Consider the following 15,465-nt stretch of genomic DNA (forward strand, 5'->3'; position numbering starts at 1 on the left):
GTTAATGATTGAATGACCCCAATCGTCAGACAAACAACATTGCCCTGTATGTTGTCTGGTCACTATTTGAATGATTCAAGTTGTGATACGCCGCGGGGCCAACCCATTTAACGGAATATTATTGTCTTTTCGTTACTGCCCTAGCCTATCTGGAGACCTGGACGACTATCGCTACACTATTTCGCTATCCTATTGACATTTTGATTTTTTGAACTTTCACCATCGTTCCAACTTCCGAGGAAGGACAGCGAAATTCAAAATCAAGATGTCAGTTAGGATAGCAAATAGAGTCTTAGCGCTAGCCCTTCGAGTCTACATATAGGCTATGTCTGCACACACACACACATACACATACACATACACATACACATACACATACACATACACACACTGTCTTTCTCAGCGAAGTCTCATTATGCAAATACATGTGTATTGTTCAGAAATGACATCAACAAGTGGTTTTCACATTGACTGTTTCATAACGTGTTACGTCACATGCTGAGTAATTTCATGTAGTGTAATAAGCAATTATTTTCCAATTTGAATTATTAAAATGTTATCAACTGAATCATCAACCAATTAATGAAGTTTATCTCCGAACTAATTAATTTAGAATGGACATTCGTTGATTTGAATTTTGCTAACTGTATGTCGCAGTAGCACTGTGCGAATTCTAATCACATATGCCCCAGTGACCGTTGCTAATTAGTATTGTGGGTGGGGGGAGAGAGAGAGACAGAGACAGAGACAGACAGACAGACAGACAGACAGACAGAAACTCTCGTATAGGTTTACCTGTACGATATACATGTAGACCATTTACACACACACTCTCTCTCTCTCTCTCTCTCTCTCTCTCTCTCTCTCTCTCTCTCTCTCTCTCTCTCTCTCTCTCTCTCTCTCTCTAAAATATCTGCATGTCGTGATTGCGTAATCAAAGTCAACATGTGTGTAACTTATTCAGCGGATTACACGTATCAGCCCTTCAGCACGGACCTTAGCGACCTTAAACTCACTCAACATTCTCGTATTCCCGGATTGACGAAAAAACAAAACCGGAAAACAAACATCTCATGCCAGAATCCATACTTAGCATTCACGATGATCACTTTGTCAAATACAAATACTAAACGTTCAACTGGCCCAAGATGTAATCATTACACAACTAACTACTGTTACCATGGATACTCATATACACACGAACTCTAACTATATATGGTCATGCAAGGTTGCGATGTTGGATACACCATGGAGGTAGGAAGGACCTTCCTACCTCCATGGATACACTTAAAATACATCGAGAAAATGACAGTATTTTGTTTGCCATCGAATCGGGTACTGACATTTCTTGAATTATTTCCTTCTCTAGTTGGTATGTTCAGAACTGAGTTATTAGTTGTATTTCATCAAATTCTTGATATATATGTTTATCTTCACTGCCTGTGCTGTTCCTAACAAACTTAGTAAGCTTTTGATCCAAAGGAGATGCCGTAAATAAATATATATAGTATCAGACGTACTATACACAACATAAATCTACCAGGCCTTGGATGTATCTTTCAGACGACAACATATCTAGAGTGGCATTGAAGTATTTTGTTTTGACAAGTGATGTAAAACTCTAGATCTGAGAGGAAGTTTAATAAATTGTAGCACTTCATGGAGGTCTAACAAGTCAGACTCTTCCATTTTGCGGGTTACACCATTTGATATTTGGAGGGGTTGAAGGATTTTCAAAAAGTAACTGTCGCAGACCAAAATTCGAGAGAGAAAACTTGCCGACCAGCACAAAGCAGAAGAAATGTGCTTCTTGAAATGCGCTAAAAAAGAATTGCTCTGATGAATGTGTGGAAACCATCTAATTTTCCCAGATACATTAATTTGACTCTTGGGAAAAAAAATAATTTGCTACCATGGTGTCCGAAAAAAAAAATGATTTTGGGGGTCAAAATCCTTTGAACATTTTGAACATTTTGTCTGCAAAAGCGGGCCTCCGTCATTCGTAATCCTATAAGTATTAGGTCAAATGTCACTGTGTGTGAAAGTCCCAAGTGTACAGTCACGTGGTTTCTTTAGATCAAGTATTTATAAGTTGTATAAACATGCATAAATTAGATCGTGTAATTCACGTAGGAATTTAAACGATTGGCGTTTCACCATCCAGAAATTGTTGCCAACCAGGTACACGTAATCATTATGTTTTCAACACTAAACAGCTGAATGTACGGGTCAGACACCGTCAGGTCGTTGGTTGAAAAGTCGTAACTCAGAATGAAATGTTACTGTAGCTCTATCCAGGCTGACCAGTTTTATGCACGCTGAGTTTTTTTACTCGGGTGAAAATACTGATGATGATGGTGGTGGTGGTGGTGGTGATGATGATGATGATGATGATGATGATGATGATGATGATGATGATGATGATGATGATGATGATGATGATGATGATGTGAAATGTCGACTAAACTATTATATCACACAATATTGATGTTGATGCAAGGCACGAAATTATCAAACTGTATCTACGTGCAATCTCTTGGAGACTGGTGACATAAAGGGGATACCTTGGGTATTTCTATAGTGTGCGTAGGCTAAATTACGTCATCAAGTTTGAGTTATACCAATGTCGCGTGATGGTTAAGTATACTTCAATAAGTAGAATATTACAGGTAATATTGTTATATGCACCAAAAGTACCCAAAACAACTAAACTCATGACAAGCATATACCCTCATGATCGACCTGACAAAGAATGTGAAGCAGGCCATGCAAACACTTGTTAAGTGTCTGTGTAACAAGGGAACGGCTAAAGTACAGCACTGAAATTGCGACTGGGGGCTGACGGCTAATAAAAGAGATTGTTCTCCTAGTCGGTGTTCTCTAGGAAGTAGCTCAGAGACCTGGCTATCTGGATTGACAATGTTGTTTTGTCCACCCAGTATGTCGAAGTCAGATAGCCAAATATATGGTTTCTTGAAAATTACAGTTCAAGGGTAAATAAATGATAGCGGAAGATAATTTCACGTGCACTATTCTGAGGTCATATCGTTATGGGTACGTACGTCATTACTGTAACAATGCTGAACTTACCTACAGTGTATGTTATCGATATGGGCACGTACGTCACTATGGTATCAATGCTGAAGTTGGGAACAGCATATGTTATTGATAGGATGATACCATGTAATATTTTAAAGGGAGTGAGGAAATTCTAGATTTTTAATCGTGCAATACTGGGACTGATTAATCGATTGATACACCGTGGTACATTGTTATAAAAATCAATGCCGTATTCATACACGTTGTTGAGGTAGACTGAAAGACAAAGTGTAGACAAGGTAAAGCTGGGTCGTCTGTCAATGCTATCAGCATAATGGATCAGGAAAAAAGATAAGATATACACTGGAATCATTACTAGACAATGTGTGTGAATGTGACCTTCACCAACCAATGTACATGACCCTGAAAGAAAAAAAAACACTTCAGTGCTGATATGATGTTCGACATGTGTTATATTGGTTGTGACCCGCCTCACGTCTAACATCAGACATAATTATGTTTTTTGAAATATTTAAACAAGTTTGAAGAAAGGAAATTGCGGACGGGCCACAATTTAGTTAAACGGCATTGGGCGAGGGTCACATTTTAATGGTATGTGGCTTGCTTTTCACAAGCCCCCCCCCCCCTATCACCTTATTCTAGTCATTACTGACGGCTTACTTATAAATATGAACTGAACCACACACATCTCTGAATCAACAGCTGTTCTATCTGAGTGAACTGATATTGTCATGACTGGCTAGTTTCCAATATGACAAACAACTCTCATTTAACATCTTAAGACGGAAAGCAAACTTTACTTTGCTCAAAGCGCTCTGAACAACAAGTAACACTATTATGAATGTTAATGCATGTAAATGGTGTTAGTCAACTTTACACATCCATTTGTAGATTAAGTTGTTGATGCTTGAAAGTGGTGTAGTCTACGACTATTTTCTCACTTAAATGCCAGACCTCAGAGAATCTGACTATGCATTTTATCAATTCGTAAATGGAATACCAACATTTGAAAAAGAGCAATCAACACAGTGTTAGTTTGGCTAATTCTACTTATTATGGTCTTGGGTGGGTCTGAATAAAGTTAGGGCGTCAGTGCAACATTTCAATCACACGTGCGCGTGAAGGGCTTCGCCGAATCGTAGACACAGTTCAGCGACGTAGACAAGCTAGCGTTTATTGTAGTTGGGAAAAATCATGTCGTGGTGGACGTTCCGTTTTCATTTTGACAACCGATTTGATATGTTTTATCAGGTGTATACCTCTTATTTTAGAAATACCTAAAGTTCCTCGGGCTGGTTTTATTCACACATTATTGTATCTGTGTAAAGAACCTACAAATGTTTATTTCGAGCTTTGTAGTCATTTGGTAAACTGTTTAGGCAATTGTTCAAGTTTACCTAATGTTGTGAATATATATAGCTGTGCTCAGTCGCAAATTGTATTCTTTCTCTAGAGGGTCACCCGTAAGACCCCCCCCCCCTCCATCCCAACACAAGACCCCATCCCATCCCCACCCCCATCCCAACACAAGTACTAACCCCTAAGTCATTTTAAATGTCGCAACCTGCTGTGAGCATAGAGGGTCATAACTCATATCAAAACTACAGATAAATGCCACAAAATGATAAATTGGTGTTACAATGTGGGCCTAGTGTTACATATTTACCTGCTCTCGCCATAGTTATATTGATATGAAGCTTTTTAAATTGTCATTCACACTCCCTCTATTTTATGGCATCGCGACGTCAGTACGCATTGTGATTCAAAAGGGGAATAAACTTTATGAGATTCGTTGGGCTCTGAGTCGAATTGTCGTAATTGTTAGTGTCAGTGGTTATCCCCAAAAAGTACGTCTTTGGACCATGCTTTCAAAAACTTTACACACCGCAAGTGCCAACAGGACTTGAAGAAGAAAATCTCCGTCTGTCCTAAAGGTACTCAAATTACCAATTTACGTTGATTTTCTGTACTTCCCATGATGGCTCACGTATAGGCGAACACTGGGTTATTCAGATTTACTTCAGGAACGGAGAAGAGAACTTCGTATCATACTCTTGTTGTTTGATGTTGTCGGATGACCAGATACCGGTCTTACCTCTTGACATACATTGTATAACCACAAAGATCAAAGCAGAAATCAAACACACACACACACACACACACACACACACACACACACACACACACACACACACACACACACACACACACACACAACACGCACATGTGCACACACCGATACACATACATACATACATACATACATACATACATACATACATACATACATACATACATACATACATACATACATACATACATACATACACACACACACCCACGCACGCACACTCATCCCCCCCACCACCACACACACACACACACACACAACCTGTGGAAAAACACACCACAAATATCCCTCATCGTTTTGAAATACCACCAGCAATGCATGCATTACTGCCACACGTTCTTCCAAAGAACAAGTACTGATTTCACAAGCTTGAATGATTTGATAATGTTACTAGTATGATCCATGGACACTTTTTTAAAGCCTCCCTCCAGAGGGACTTAACACTGCCCATCCTCTGTTCATCATATGCCAGTAATTTGTTGCTTCAACGTATTAACACTGATACTGGGCACAACACAGTCGCCCTACACATTTCAGACCACCATGCACGCAACTAAATACGAAAGGTCAAGTCATATAAAACAGGAAATGACAGAAAATATCCAGAATTGAAAAGTTCAGTGGCCAGGTGATTTAATGTGATGACGTCATTATCTCTGTATAGTTGGCTTGCAGATATTAATAACCAAAAATGTTAATATTGCTCTTATATCACGCTGCAAAATCTCCATGGAAACGTCTCAGAGATTACAAGATTTATACCATTTCATGGCAATAACACGGTGTATTGTTGTTGCCATGACAGCAGCAAGACTAATGAGACAAATGTCATGATAAGGTGTCGGTCTATGGATTATTGCAGTAAATGATACGATAATGTTTCTGACATCAATCTTTCCAATTGGTTTATTGTTTGGTCATCCATTGAATGACTCTAACCCCCCCCCCCCACCTCCTACATATTCACGAACGCACCCTGACAAACGCAGCTATATTGCGAATGAATGATACTGATTATTTCTTCACAATTATTTTTTATTGAATTACTCACATCAAAAGAAGTAGATAATTGATCTTACACAGTTTGATAATGTTAATTAGATCGTGCTACCTTTGAACTTAATCACGACCTTCCTGTACATGCTCTTTCAATGCCAGCATCGAAAGGACCTTAAGACGATACACTGATGAAACCCATCTATATATGAGTTGATAGTGTACTAGCCCAGCGTACAGGTTTTTGACATTAGAGTAATGTTCCGTGTAAATGTGGGGGTTTTTATTCATTAAAGTACAGTACTATTAATACAGCTAAGGACAGTAAGCTGTGAAGATTCAGCCTTCAGACGGGATACAATAGTTGCATCATCTGTTCCTTGTAGAGGGTGATCTGATCCGGGGGTCTGATAAACATATAAACTACATGAAAGACACCGCATGCCATTGTTCAAACTTTAACAGACACAACAAAAACTTTGATCAAAGAGTATACGTGCATGACGTATGTCATGATACACTATCATGCATGGGTTCAGTTAGTCTGATGTATGCTGCAGAGTCCATGCAGTAAATGTAACAATTCTTGTATATGACCAATCGGCACACCTTTTCTTTTATAAGTTAATGTCAACCTGATGTGTGGATCACATATTTCACACTTAGTGCACAATTACAATGCGATGCAAGTTTTTGTTCTGTTTGTCAAAATTGTTACAATGGTGCAAGGTGTTTTTCGCATGTAATTATTTTACAATGTATATAAAAAATCGTCTCCAAGAGACAGTCAGTGACAAATCTACCCAGCCTACTTTCTTTAGCTGTATATAGTTGGTAACTCTGACGGAATCAAAGGATCAATGACATCACAAATAGGATACATTTTCCAATCTTACCGTTCATTTAAAAGTTTCTAATGTTATCATATTTCTTGGGAATTCAAACTTTCATATCTTCAATTTCAAAAAGAAAATTCTTGATTTCTGAGATTTTCTTTTGAGATCTGTCAAACCCTCCTTTTTCTTCTTTCATGATAGAAACTTTTCCAATAAATTTGAAGCAAGTGAAAGTACATTATAATCACGAAGAATGTTAGTACAGTATTAGTATCAAGTGATAGAATTCTGTTGGTAGAATGATAGAATTACTATTTCGTCAAGTAAGTTCTGTTTAGTAATGCGTAGTTGACAGCATAAAAGTAAGAAAATAAGAGTTTCTTCGGTCACAGGTATGAATCTTAAAGTAGACTTCCCTCGCTGTTGTCCCCCAGAGTTAATGGATTAGGATTATAGTCAAAACTTTACTGAGTATCAAAACTTTGTCAACATCGATGAAGGACTCGGTGAGGTCACCCGATGTGTTAGTATTGTGAGTGCTGCAGGTATCATGTGATGTTTCTCACAGTATCATCGTCTGAAGGATGGTCCATCAATCCCAATTCTGTCTCCATATCTCCATGATCAACATGAAGGTTATAGCGAGATAGCGAGGGATTCTCTCTCAAGTGAACGCACGATGAAACAACCCCGTATACACCGGCAATGATGAAGAGATTGGCAGCGATATGCCAGCAGTACGCAAACGTCACAAACATAACATTAGCATGGTTATCCTCATCAAATTTGGCGTCAATATTCGGAGGGTATAAAATATATGCAACCTGCCAAAACCACGTACCTTGCACCATAAGGAATAATGTGGAGATGAACGGGAAAAGAACGTCGTCCTTTTTCCATGTCTCGGCTAATGCAAAGATAGTATTCAGAGCTGAAGTGATGACCGGCATGTAGTGAACGATTGTATCGAGGGAAGTTCTCTCGTGTATGTGGAAATAAAAAAGTATTCCTTCTACAAAGTATGCAAGAGCGATAAAGATCTTTTCATGGTCGCGTAAACCGGGAACACAGGTCCGGGCAAAAATAAGCGCTATCCCGTATATCATGAAGAAGGTATATATCGTGATATGCAGCCATTTATTCCCCCAGATAAACAGTCGACCTGGTGTGCTGTCATCGAACATGGCGATATGTTGGTACGGAGAGATACCCATAGCTGACATTTCTACCATAACACCGATAACCCAAAAACAGATAAGCGCTACACCTTCCCAAAACTCAGATGGACATTTCTTGATATTACTCAGTCGCATTCTTCCGCGTCCGAGGACCATAGGACTAGATTCATCACCATTATGACGCAGCAGTGCTGTTGTCTTTTTGGTTACCGAGCGATATGAGTACTTTATAGCCCAGTAGAAACCGATCACAAAGAGTGAAATTCCCGGTACAATGTGTCCTCGCCAGTTCCCCATATTGGTGTTTCCAACACGCCAAGTATTACCAACTAGTCCGCAACCTTCTCTCCGTACTAAACACCCTTGACACGGCAGTACTATCAAGGCGGCTTAAGTTAATTATATGTTTCCCATGACATGACCGACCCTCTATTTCTTTAATCTAGTGAAATAACAAATAAAAAATCGATAACAAACAATATTACAACGACATTGTCAGACGGTAAACCTACGAAGGTGTATCTGAGCGAACGGTATCGTTTTTTCCTGAAATTTGGAGATTTTAATAAAAGAAACTGTTTCCTTCAGTCTTTGCCAACTTTAAGTCAGTCAGTCAGTCAGAACAGTTTCAGTACCATTTTGAATTGAAAGTATCACCAACATGTATATAAACTTGCATGTACATTTTGTTTTCAAATTGGGGTCTGAATTTTTTGGAACTTTTATTTTACTTTTTTTTCTTTGCAGCCGAACGACCGACCCAATATTTCCAAGGTGTTCGGATGAGAAACATAAAATTAACCAAGGTCGCCCCGACACACAACAAGGTGGTATCTGTGAGTGCCATCTTCACCAGAGAAGGAGGGCCTGTCACGAAACAGAGTTTGACCCAAAACCAATAACGCTTGACCATATGACCTAGCTATAGCTTTAGCTGATGACTTACCTTGAATGTCACACGATCTTGTGAATCAATCATTCTTGCTAATTTTGCTCAAAATCAGCTAACAACATATCAAGCATCACTCCAAACTGCCAAAATAAGACCAAAATAGTTACTTGTGAATGTTTAATACAACTGTGGCAATTGAGGTTTCGGTTTACTTAGATGATAGAAACGCTTATTAATCTATTGTTGCGAAGTTGATAGTGTGACATTTATCGAATAACCTTGCAAAGTGCATTTTTTTTGGACTTCCTATGTTTACTCTATCGTGATCACTGATTAGATAACAGTACAAAGGCTCCACTATCTATCCACATCAAACAACAATAGTATACAATAGACACCTGAGGGAAAAGACAAACAACGAAGACCTTTTTTTATGTATTCGAGAAAAAAATAATAAAATCGCAAAATTTGTGTGAAGTTTCAGGAGAAATAGTGGGTGCGGAAACTGACACCAACTTAAGAAGACAATATAAAACTGTTCTTCCAATCGGCAATGGCTGTAAATCTGATAGGAAGAATAAATAACACAAAGACCATATGGAAAACAATGGAAAACCTGAGCTAGACACTCACACATGAAAAAAAATATAATAAAATAAAATTAAAAAATCTACCTACCCCACCTATTCTAAAATTGAGCGTAATCGGAACCACATAATTTTTATTGGCCCTAATGTCTGTCGAGTTCACAGGATGGCAAGATTAGCACATCTCACCCTCAGACTAGATAAGGATAAAGTACACACTGCCAGACTCACTAGGTGACGATAGAATACACACCGATACTGTCATACCGTGCAAGTACCACCGTATTGAAATAACAATTTACACATTCGGATGGGGACACACTCACTATGCACTTTCCCGTGTTCATGATCACACAACGAATAACCATAACATCATTCGCAAACCCCTGTCGATTTATAAGCCTGATAAGGCAGAACAACAAGACGTATCTTATAGTCTAGTTCATAATTATTCTTTAGACACTATGATTGCTTTCAACGACCTAACATAGCCGAGTACCAAGCAGAAGGGAGTGATAATTGAAACCAGAAGGCATGCTTCCATCTGGTCCTTAAAAATTCTACATCGTTATGACCACACCAAAATAAACCGCATTTCGTTTCGCTAAATTTAGAAAATGCTTTTTCATAAAGGTTCGAATACAAGCAAACACGATATTCGGATTTACGCGCCAACCCTACCACACGTTCGACCATCAGGCTCCACTATATACTTGCGAGCAAAAGGTCACTTTAAACAGGTGAAACGATTTGACAGAAAATTTACAGGATTGAAAAGGTCAATAACATATTGATTTCGTGTGATGACGTCATTATCTCTGTACACTAGGCTTGCAGTTATTGAAGACCAGAAATGTTCATATTACGGTGCAGAATCTCCATGGAAACGTCTCCAGATAATTATGGTTTTTTTATTACATGTCAATAATGCGGTGTATGTTTGTCGCGATGACAAAGGGAAGAATAATGAATACTTAATGAGACAAATGCCACCATAATGTGATAACTATATTTACTGCAGTAGGACAGTGTTGATAACATTAATGTAACTAATTGCTTTATTGTTTGGTCATCTATTGTAAGACTCTACCTCCACACCCACTCCCTCTCTACATATTCATGAACACAGCCTTGAAAACGCATCAGTTATCACATATACTATCTGAATTCCACAATGTAAAACCACACGTTGCCAGGGAATGAAGTTTATCGATTATTTTGTTCATTTGACTAACTATTTTCATTTCATCGACATCGAAAGAAGATATACTATAATTAAAGTTTCATATTTCGATGTTAATTAGACAGTGCTGACCTTTGAACTTACAGAAATCATTTCATCTTGTCGAAAGAAAGATTCTGCGCTACCAGACATGATATTGCATATCCATTAGTTACTACATCAATAAATAAAACGTAGCTTTGGAACATATTGTTCATACACTCTTCTGTAAAAGTTGAGTTTGGTGTATTTTCAACCCGCTGTAACTTTCACTCGAGTCCACCATTTTAGTTCACTATACGAACAGTCATATTTGACCATGTCTTTCCACCGGGGTAAATCTTTAGCAGAGGATGTGTAAATGTGGTGAGTATGAGACGAAGTGACACCTTTGACTGAAGTCAAAAGTGTCACTTTGTCTCGTACTACCCCTTGACAGAGATGGTAGTTAGGTGGGTCACAGGTAGGATAAAGGTTGGGTAAAGGTTGGTAAACTTTTTGATTATCCATACAAGGCATGTGAAGGTGGTTGCCTAACAGCACAATGTAACATGTGCTCACGCGCGCTCCTTCTGTAGATACAGTCTCGACTATTCGAAGAGGGTCAATATATCAAAAGGCTGTTTTTGTTTGACCATTATCTACAAACGAAAGTCAAATATCAATATAATGTCAAGTAGGTTGTATGATATTTTCCAATCATACTGACGTGCTAAAGGAATCCGGGACCGTGTCTTCCAATCTCTCATCCAGATGACTTTTAAAATGTTTGTGTAAATTTTTCAGATAAAACCGAAAATGTAATATTAGTTATGGGACTTTGGAGTTGAGAATTACAAATGTTCAGGTAAATTGAAATCCGCCATTTTCCCGCAAAGGGTATCGGGAAATTGACGTCACAACCTCCTAATTCAAAATGGCCGATAACCATAATTTCTTAATTTCTCAGCTGTGTATTGTTTGTATGTAAACGTGGTCTTTTTGATGAAATTTAACAATTAAGGGCAGGATTGAATCGGTGGAGATGTCATCGAAGGACGGTAATGCTGACGGACTACCAACTCAGAGGTCAAATTGGAATGCAGATACACCAAGTATCATGTTGAATTCCCTCCCACTGTTCACCCCAATACACTGATTAATAAATTTCAAATGAGTTATTTTTTTCAACACTATTGCCATTTAAACAGTCTCAAATTCCAATTATGGGAAAACAAAAGCATGCAACTTGCAAAACTATTTAATTATTAATATTGACCATTAATACTTTGATGTGACGTGACATGAAATGCATCGATGCGTGATCAGTATTAAGTTTTGTTCAAATCTATTGTGATGAATTAATTACATTTTACCGGTATCGCCTCTGGCTTTACTTGGCAGGTAGTCTTCCGTACAAAAAAGGTGTACAACGATTAAAGGTGTACTACGATTAGCTGTTATTCTCCAAAATTTGTCTTCATTTAGCAAAGGAAAATACGCAGTTCTTTTATGGTGATGTCACATGTCGATAACCAGTACTTTATAGCTTGCTTTGTTTTGTTTTGTTTTGTTTTGTTTTGTTTTGTTTTGTTTTGTTTTGTTTTGTTTTGTTTTGTTTTGTTTTGTTTACAATGTCAACAAACAGAAATGCATATCAACACCTATAAATGCGCATTAACAGTCGGCAGTTGTCCGATTCACGGACACACGTCTTGTGTCCCATGTAACCCTTTGATATAGTGTAGCTAGCATCGGTATGATCAACCATGCCATGCTGTCTGTTATCCTTTAATATAATTATTTTTTTATTTCAGGCCATCAAGATGTCCCAGAAAATATAAAAACATACACATACACATACACATGCACATGCACATGCACATACACATACACATGCACATGCACATGCACATACACATACACATGCACATGCACATACACATACACATACACATACGCATACACATACACATACACATACACATACACATACAAATAGACAAAGAAAGACAGAGTAACAAGCAACTATCTTGTACTTAACTGTACATGACACTCCTATAATTTATGCAAAGGTTAGAAAAGAAAGTATGTATCCGAATGCAGATTCAAATTAAAGTATTGTTACTCTCTAGAGTACGTCTGTTAAATGTATACAGCAACTTTCGGTGGAGCGACGTAAAATTCAAAATATTTCTGGTTGCACAGACATTACTAATGCTGACTGCACCTCTTAGGTCAAATACTAATCACATTGTGTTATTATATGCCACTTTTAAAGTATGCATCATCCTAGTACTATAGATACGCCAAATGTTTAAAAATACACATTGATTAAAAGAAAACTTCTAAAAAGTGTACATTTCACATCCTCGGAGCAATGACTAACATCTTAAAGCATCGGTATAATCTACCATGTTGTCTGTAGTAACATTTGAGATTAGTGTTCAAAGACAAAGCCACCCACGTTACGACTATATTAACATGGTGTTACATTTTAAATGGAGGTGTGAAAAATCCATGAATGATGCTTCCCACTATATATCTATTAATCCACTTTGTATCGATGTCAACCAACATTTCGCACCTTATTCTAGCAGAGTGTCGACCCCAAACGTTATAATGCTGTATCACGAGGTAATCACATGAGACAGCATTTTACAAGATTTATAGATGAAGCAGTCAGGGCTAATAAATCAGGTTGGACTAACGATTCCATTAACCACCTGCCATCCCGCTGGGCAATTTTTGACATTGAAGTAGTATTGTAAACAAATCAAGTTTATTTCCAAAGAGTGTGACATTGCTTGTAAGGGAAGCTCATATGCCAGAGTGCGGCGTGCAAATCAACAAACGAATTGAAATTTGTGAACATGTATTATTTACTACCTAAACTAGAGTGACTATAGAGTTTAAATTAGACGGCACGATGTTTTTGACATTTAGCAAAAGGATTTTTGTTACAAATTACGTAAAACAAAATGCAGACACTGATAGCGCGCAAGTGATACATTTTGTCTGACTCTGAACACAACTAAACATCACTGTTGAATGAAACAAGGAAGATTCAAACACAAAACTGTTTATTTATGTTCACAGTGAGATAAAATGTAACATTTCATGTGCGTTTGGCTATCAGTGCCTGTATTTTGTTTGTGTAATTTGTAACAAAAGAAAACGTTATGTAAGATGTAGAAAACCGCCTATGGTCACTCTGGTTTGGTAGTAAAGTTACACACATGTGTCAGAACTCAGGTGTAGTGATATATTAACAGACAAAGATGGCTAGTTTTAAATTGAAGCCGCTAGTATATAGGTGTACACAGGAGAAACTTAGTTTTTTACTATTAGGGTGAACTAACCCCCCCCCCCCCCATTATGTTAAAGCCTCTCCAGCAGTAACTGGGGTATTATCTTTCCACCAATCAAACAACCAACAATATAGTTACTGATAATTGTTAAAATACCAATGATTTGGCATTATACATGTCAATTATTTATCTATAAGTAGTTCAGTAATAAGTTGAAATTTTGATTCATTGGGACATTGATTTTTGAGTGCGGACCCAAAATTCAATGATTTATTGCATCACATTATATATAGACGATATATGTGTACTGCTATACTAATGTGTGTACAATACGCATTTCATTGTCAACAATATTCAGCTTCAATGACGCATGCTTTGATGACATTAAACCATCTTCTGGCATGTTTACTATAGTTGGCGATGCAATAGTGATTTCCTCAAACATTTGTTACACGTATAATAAATTATATCATCGAGTCGTTGAGTTGTTATGCCTGAATACCTGGTTTGAGTCACGGTTATGCCAAGAGCAAGTGCAAGTGTGCTTTAGCAGAAAGCTAAACGTCGCCCACCCCAATACTCTGTATGATTTTCCATCAACTCTGACTGTAGTGCCAACTCGGACAGATACACTTAATGTGGCTACGTCACCATATGTGTATTATAAGTAATATGTAAGGATGTGTGTGTGTGTGTATGTGTGTGTATGTATACTATGTATGTATGTATGTATGTATGTATGTATGTATGTATGTATGAATGTATAGTATGTATGTATGTATGTGTGCGTGCGTGCGTGCATGCATGCATGTGTGTGTGTGTGTATGTATGTATGTATGTATGTATGTATGTATGTACGTATTATGTATGTATGTATGTATGTATGTATGTATGTATGTATGTATGTACGTATTATGTATGTATGTATGTATGTATGTATGTATGTATGTATGTATGTATGTATGTATCAAAGTTGTGTGTGTATGTACGTATTATGTATGTATGTGTAGTTACGGAAAATTGCAAAATATTTACAAGCAGGTTGTCTTACCTCTTTAATTGTAGCAAAGTAATGACAGTACATTGTTTATAACATGCTAGTGAATTTTATAACACTTTAAACTTAAAAGTTTTGAACATAAATTGATAAACAAATATACCTTATATAATTACAGTCCAAATACATTTTCCATTAACAAAACAGTTCAACAAAAGGTCATGTATAAACGTGCCTTTGTTCAAATAATGACACTTACTCCCATTTATCAAATAT

The 15,465-nt window shown here is 37.5% G+C and overlaps 1 protein-coding gene across 1 annotated transcript; it reads right to left on the reverse strand.

Annotated features, from left to right (window-relative positions):
• Positions 1 to 7,571: 7,571 nt before the first annotated feature.
• LOC144448089 (transmembrane protein 45B-like) lies at positions 7,572 to 8,498 on the reverse strand. The gene has a single exon (XM_078138242.1). The coding sequence runs from the start codon at positions 8,496 to 8,498 to the stop codon at positions 7,572 to 7,574; it is 927 nt and encodes a 308-aa protein (XP_077994368.1).
• Between the last annotated feature and the right edge of the window lie 6,967 nt (positions 8,499 to 15,465).

Source organism: Glandiceps talaboti, chromosome 17 (assembly GCF_964340395.1).
Source record: "Glandiceps talaboti chromosome 17, keGlaTala1.1, whole genome shotgun sequence".
NCBI lineage: Eukaryota > Metazoa > Hemichordata > Enteropneusta > Spengelidae > Glandiceps > Glandiceps talaboti.

Bases quoted from the DNA above. Each gene is read 5' to 3' on its own strand.
- LOC144448089 (XM_078138242.1), bottom strand. From the start codon at position 8,498: ATGGGGAACTGGCGAGGACACATTGTACCGGGAATTTCACTCTTTGTG.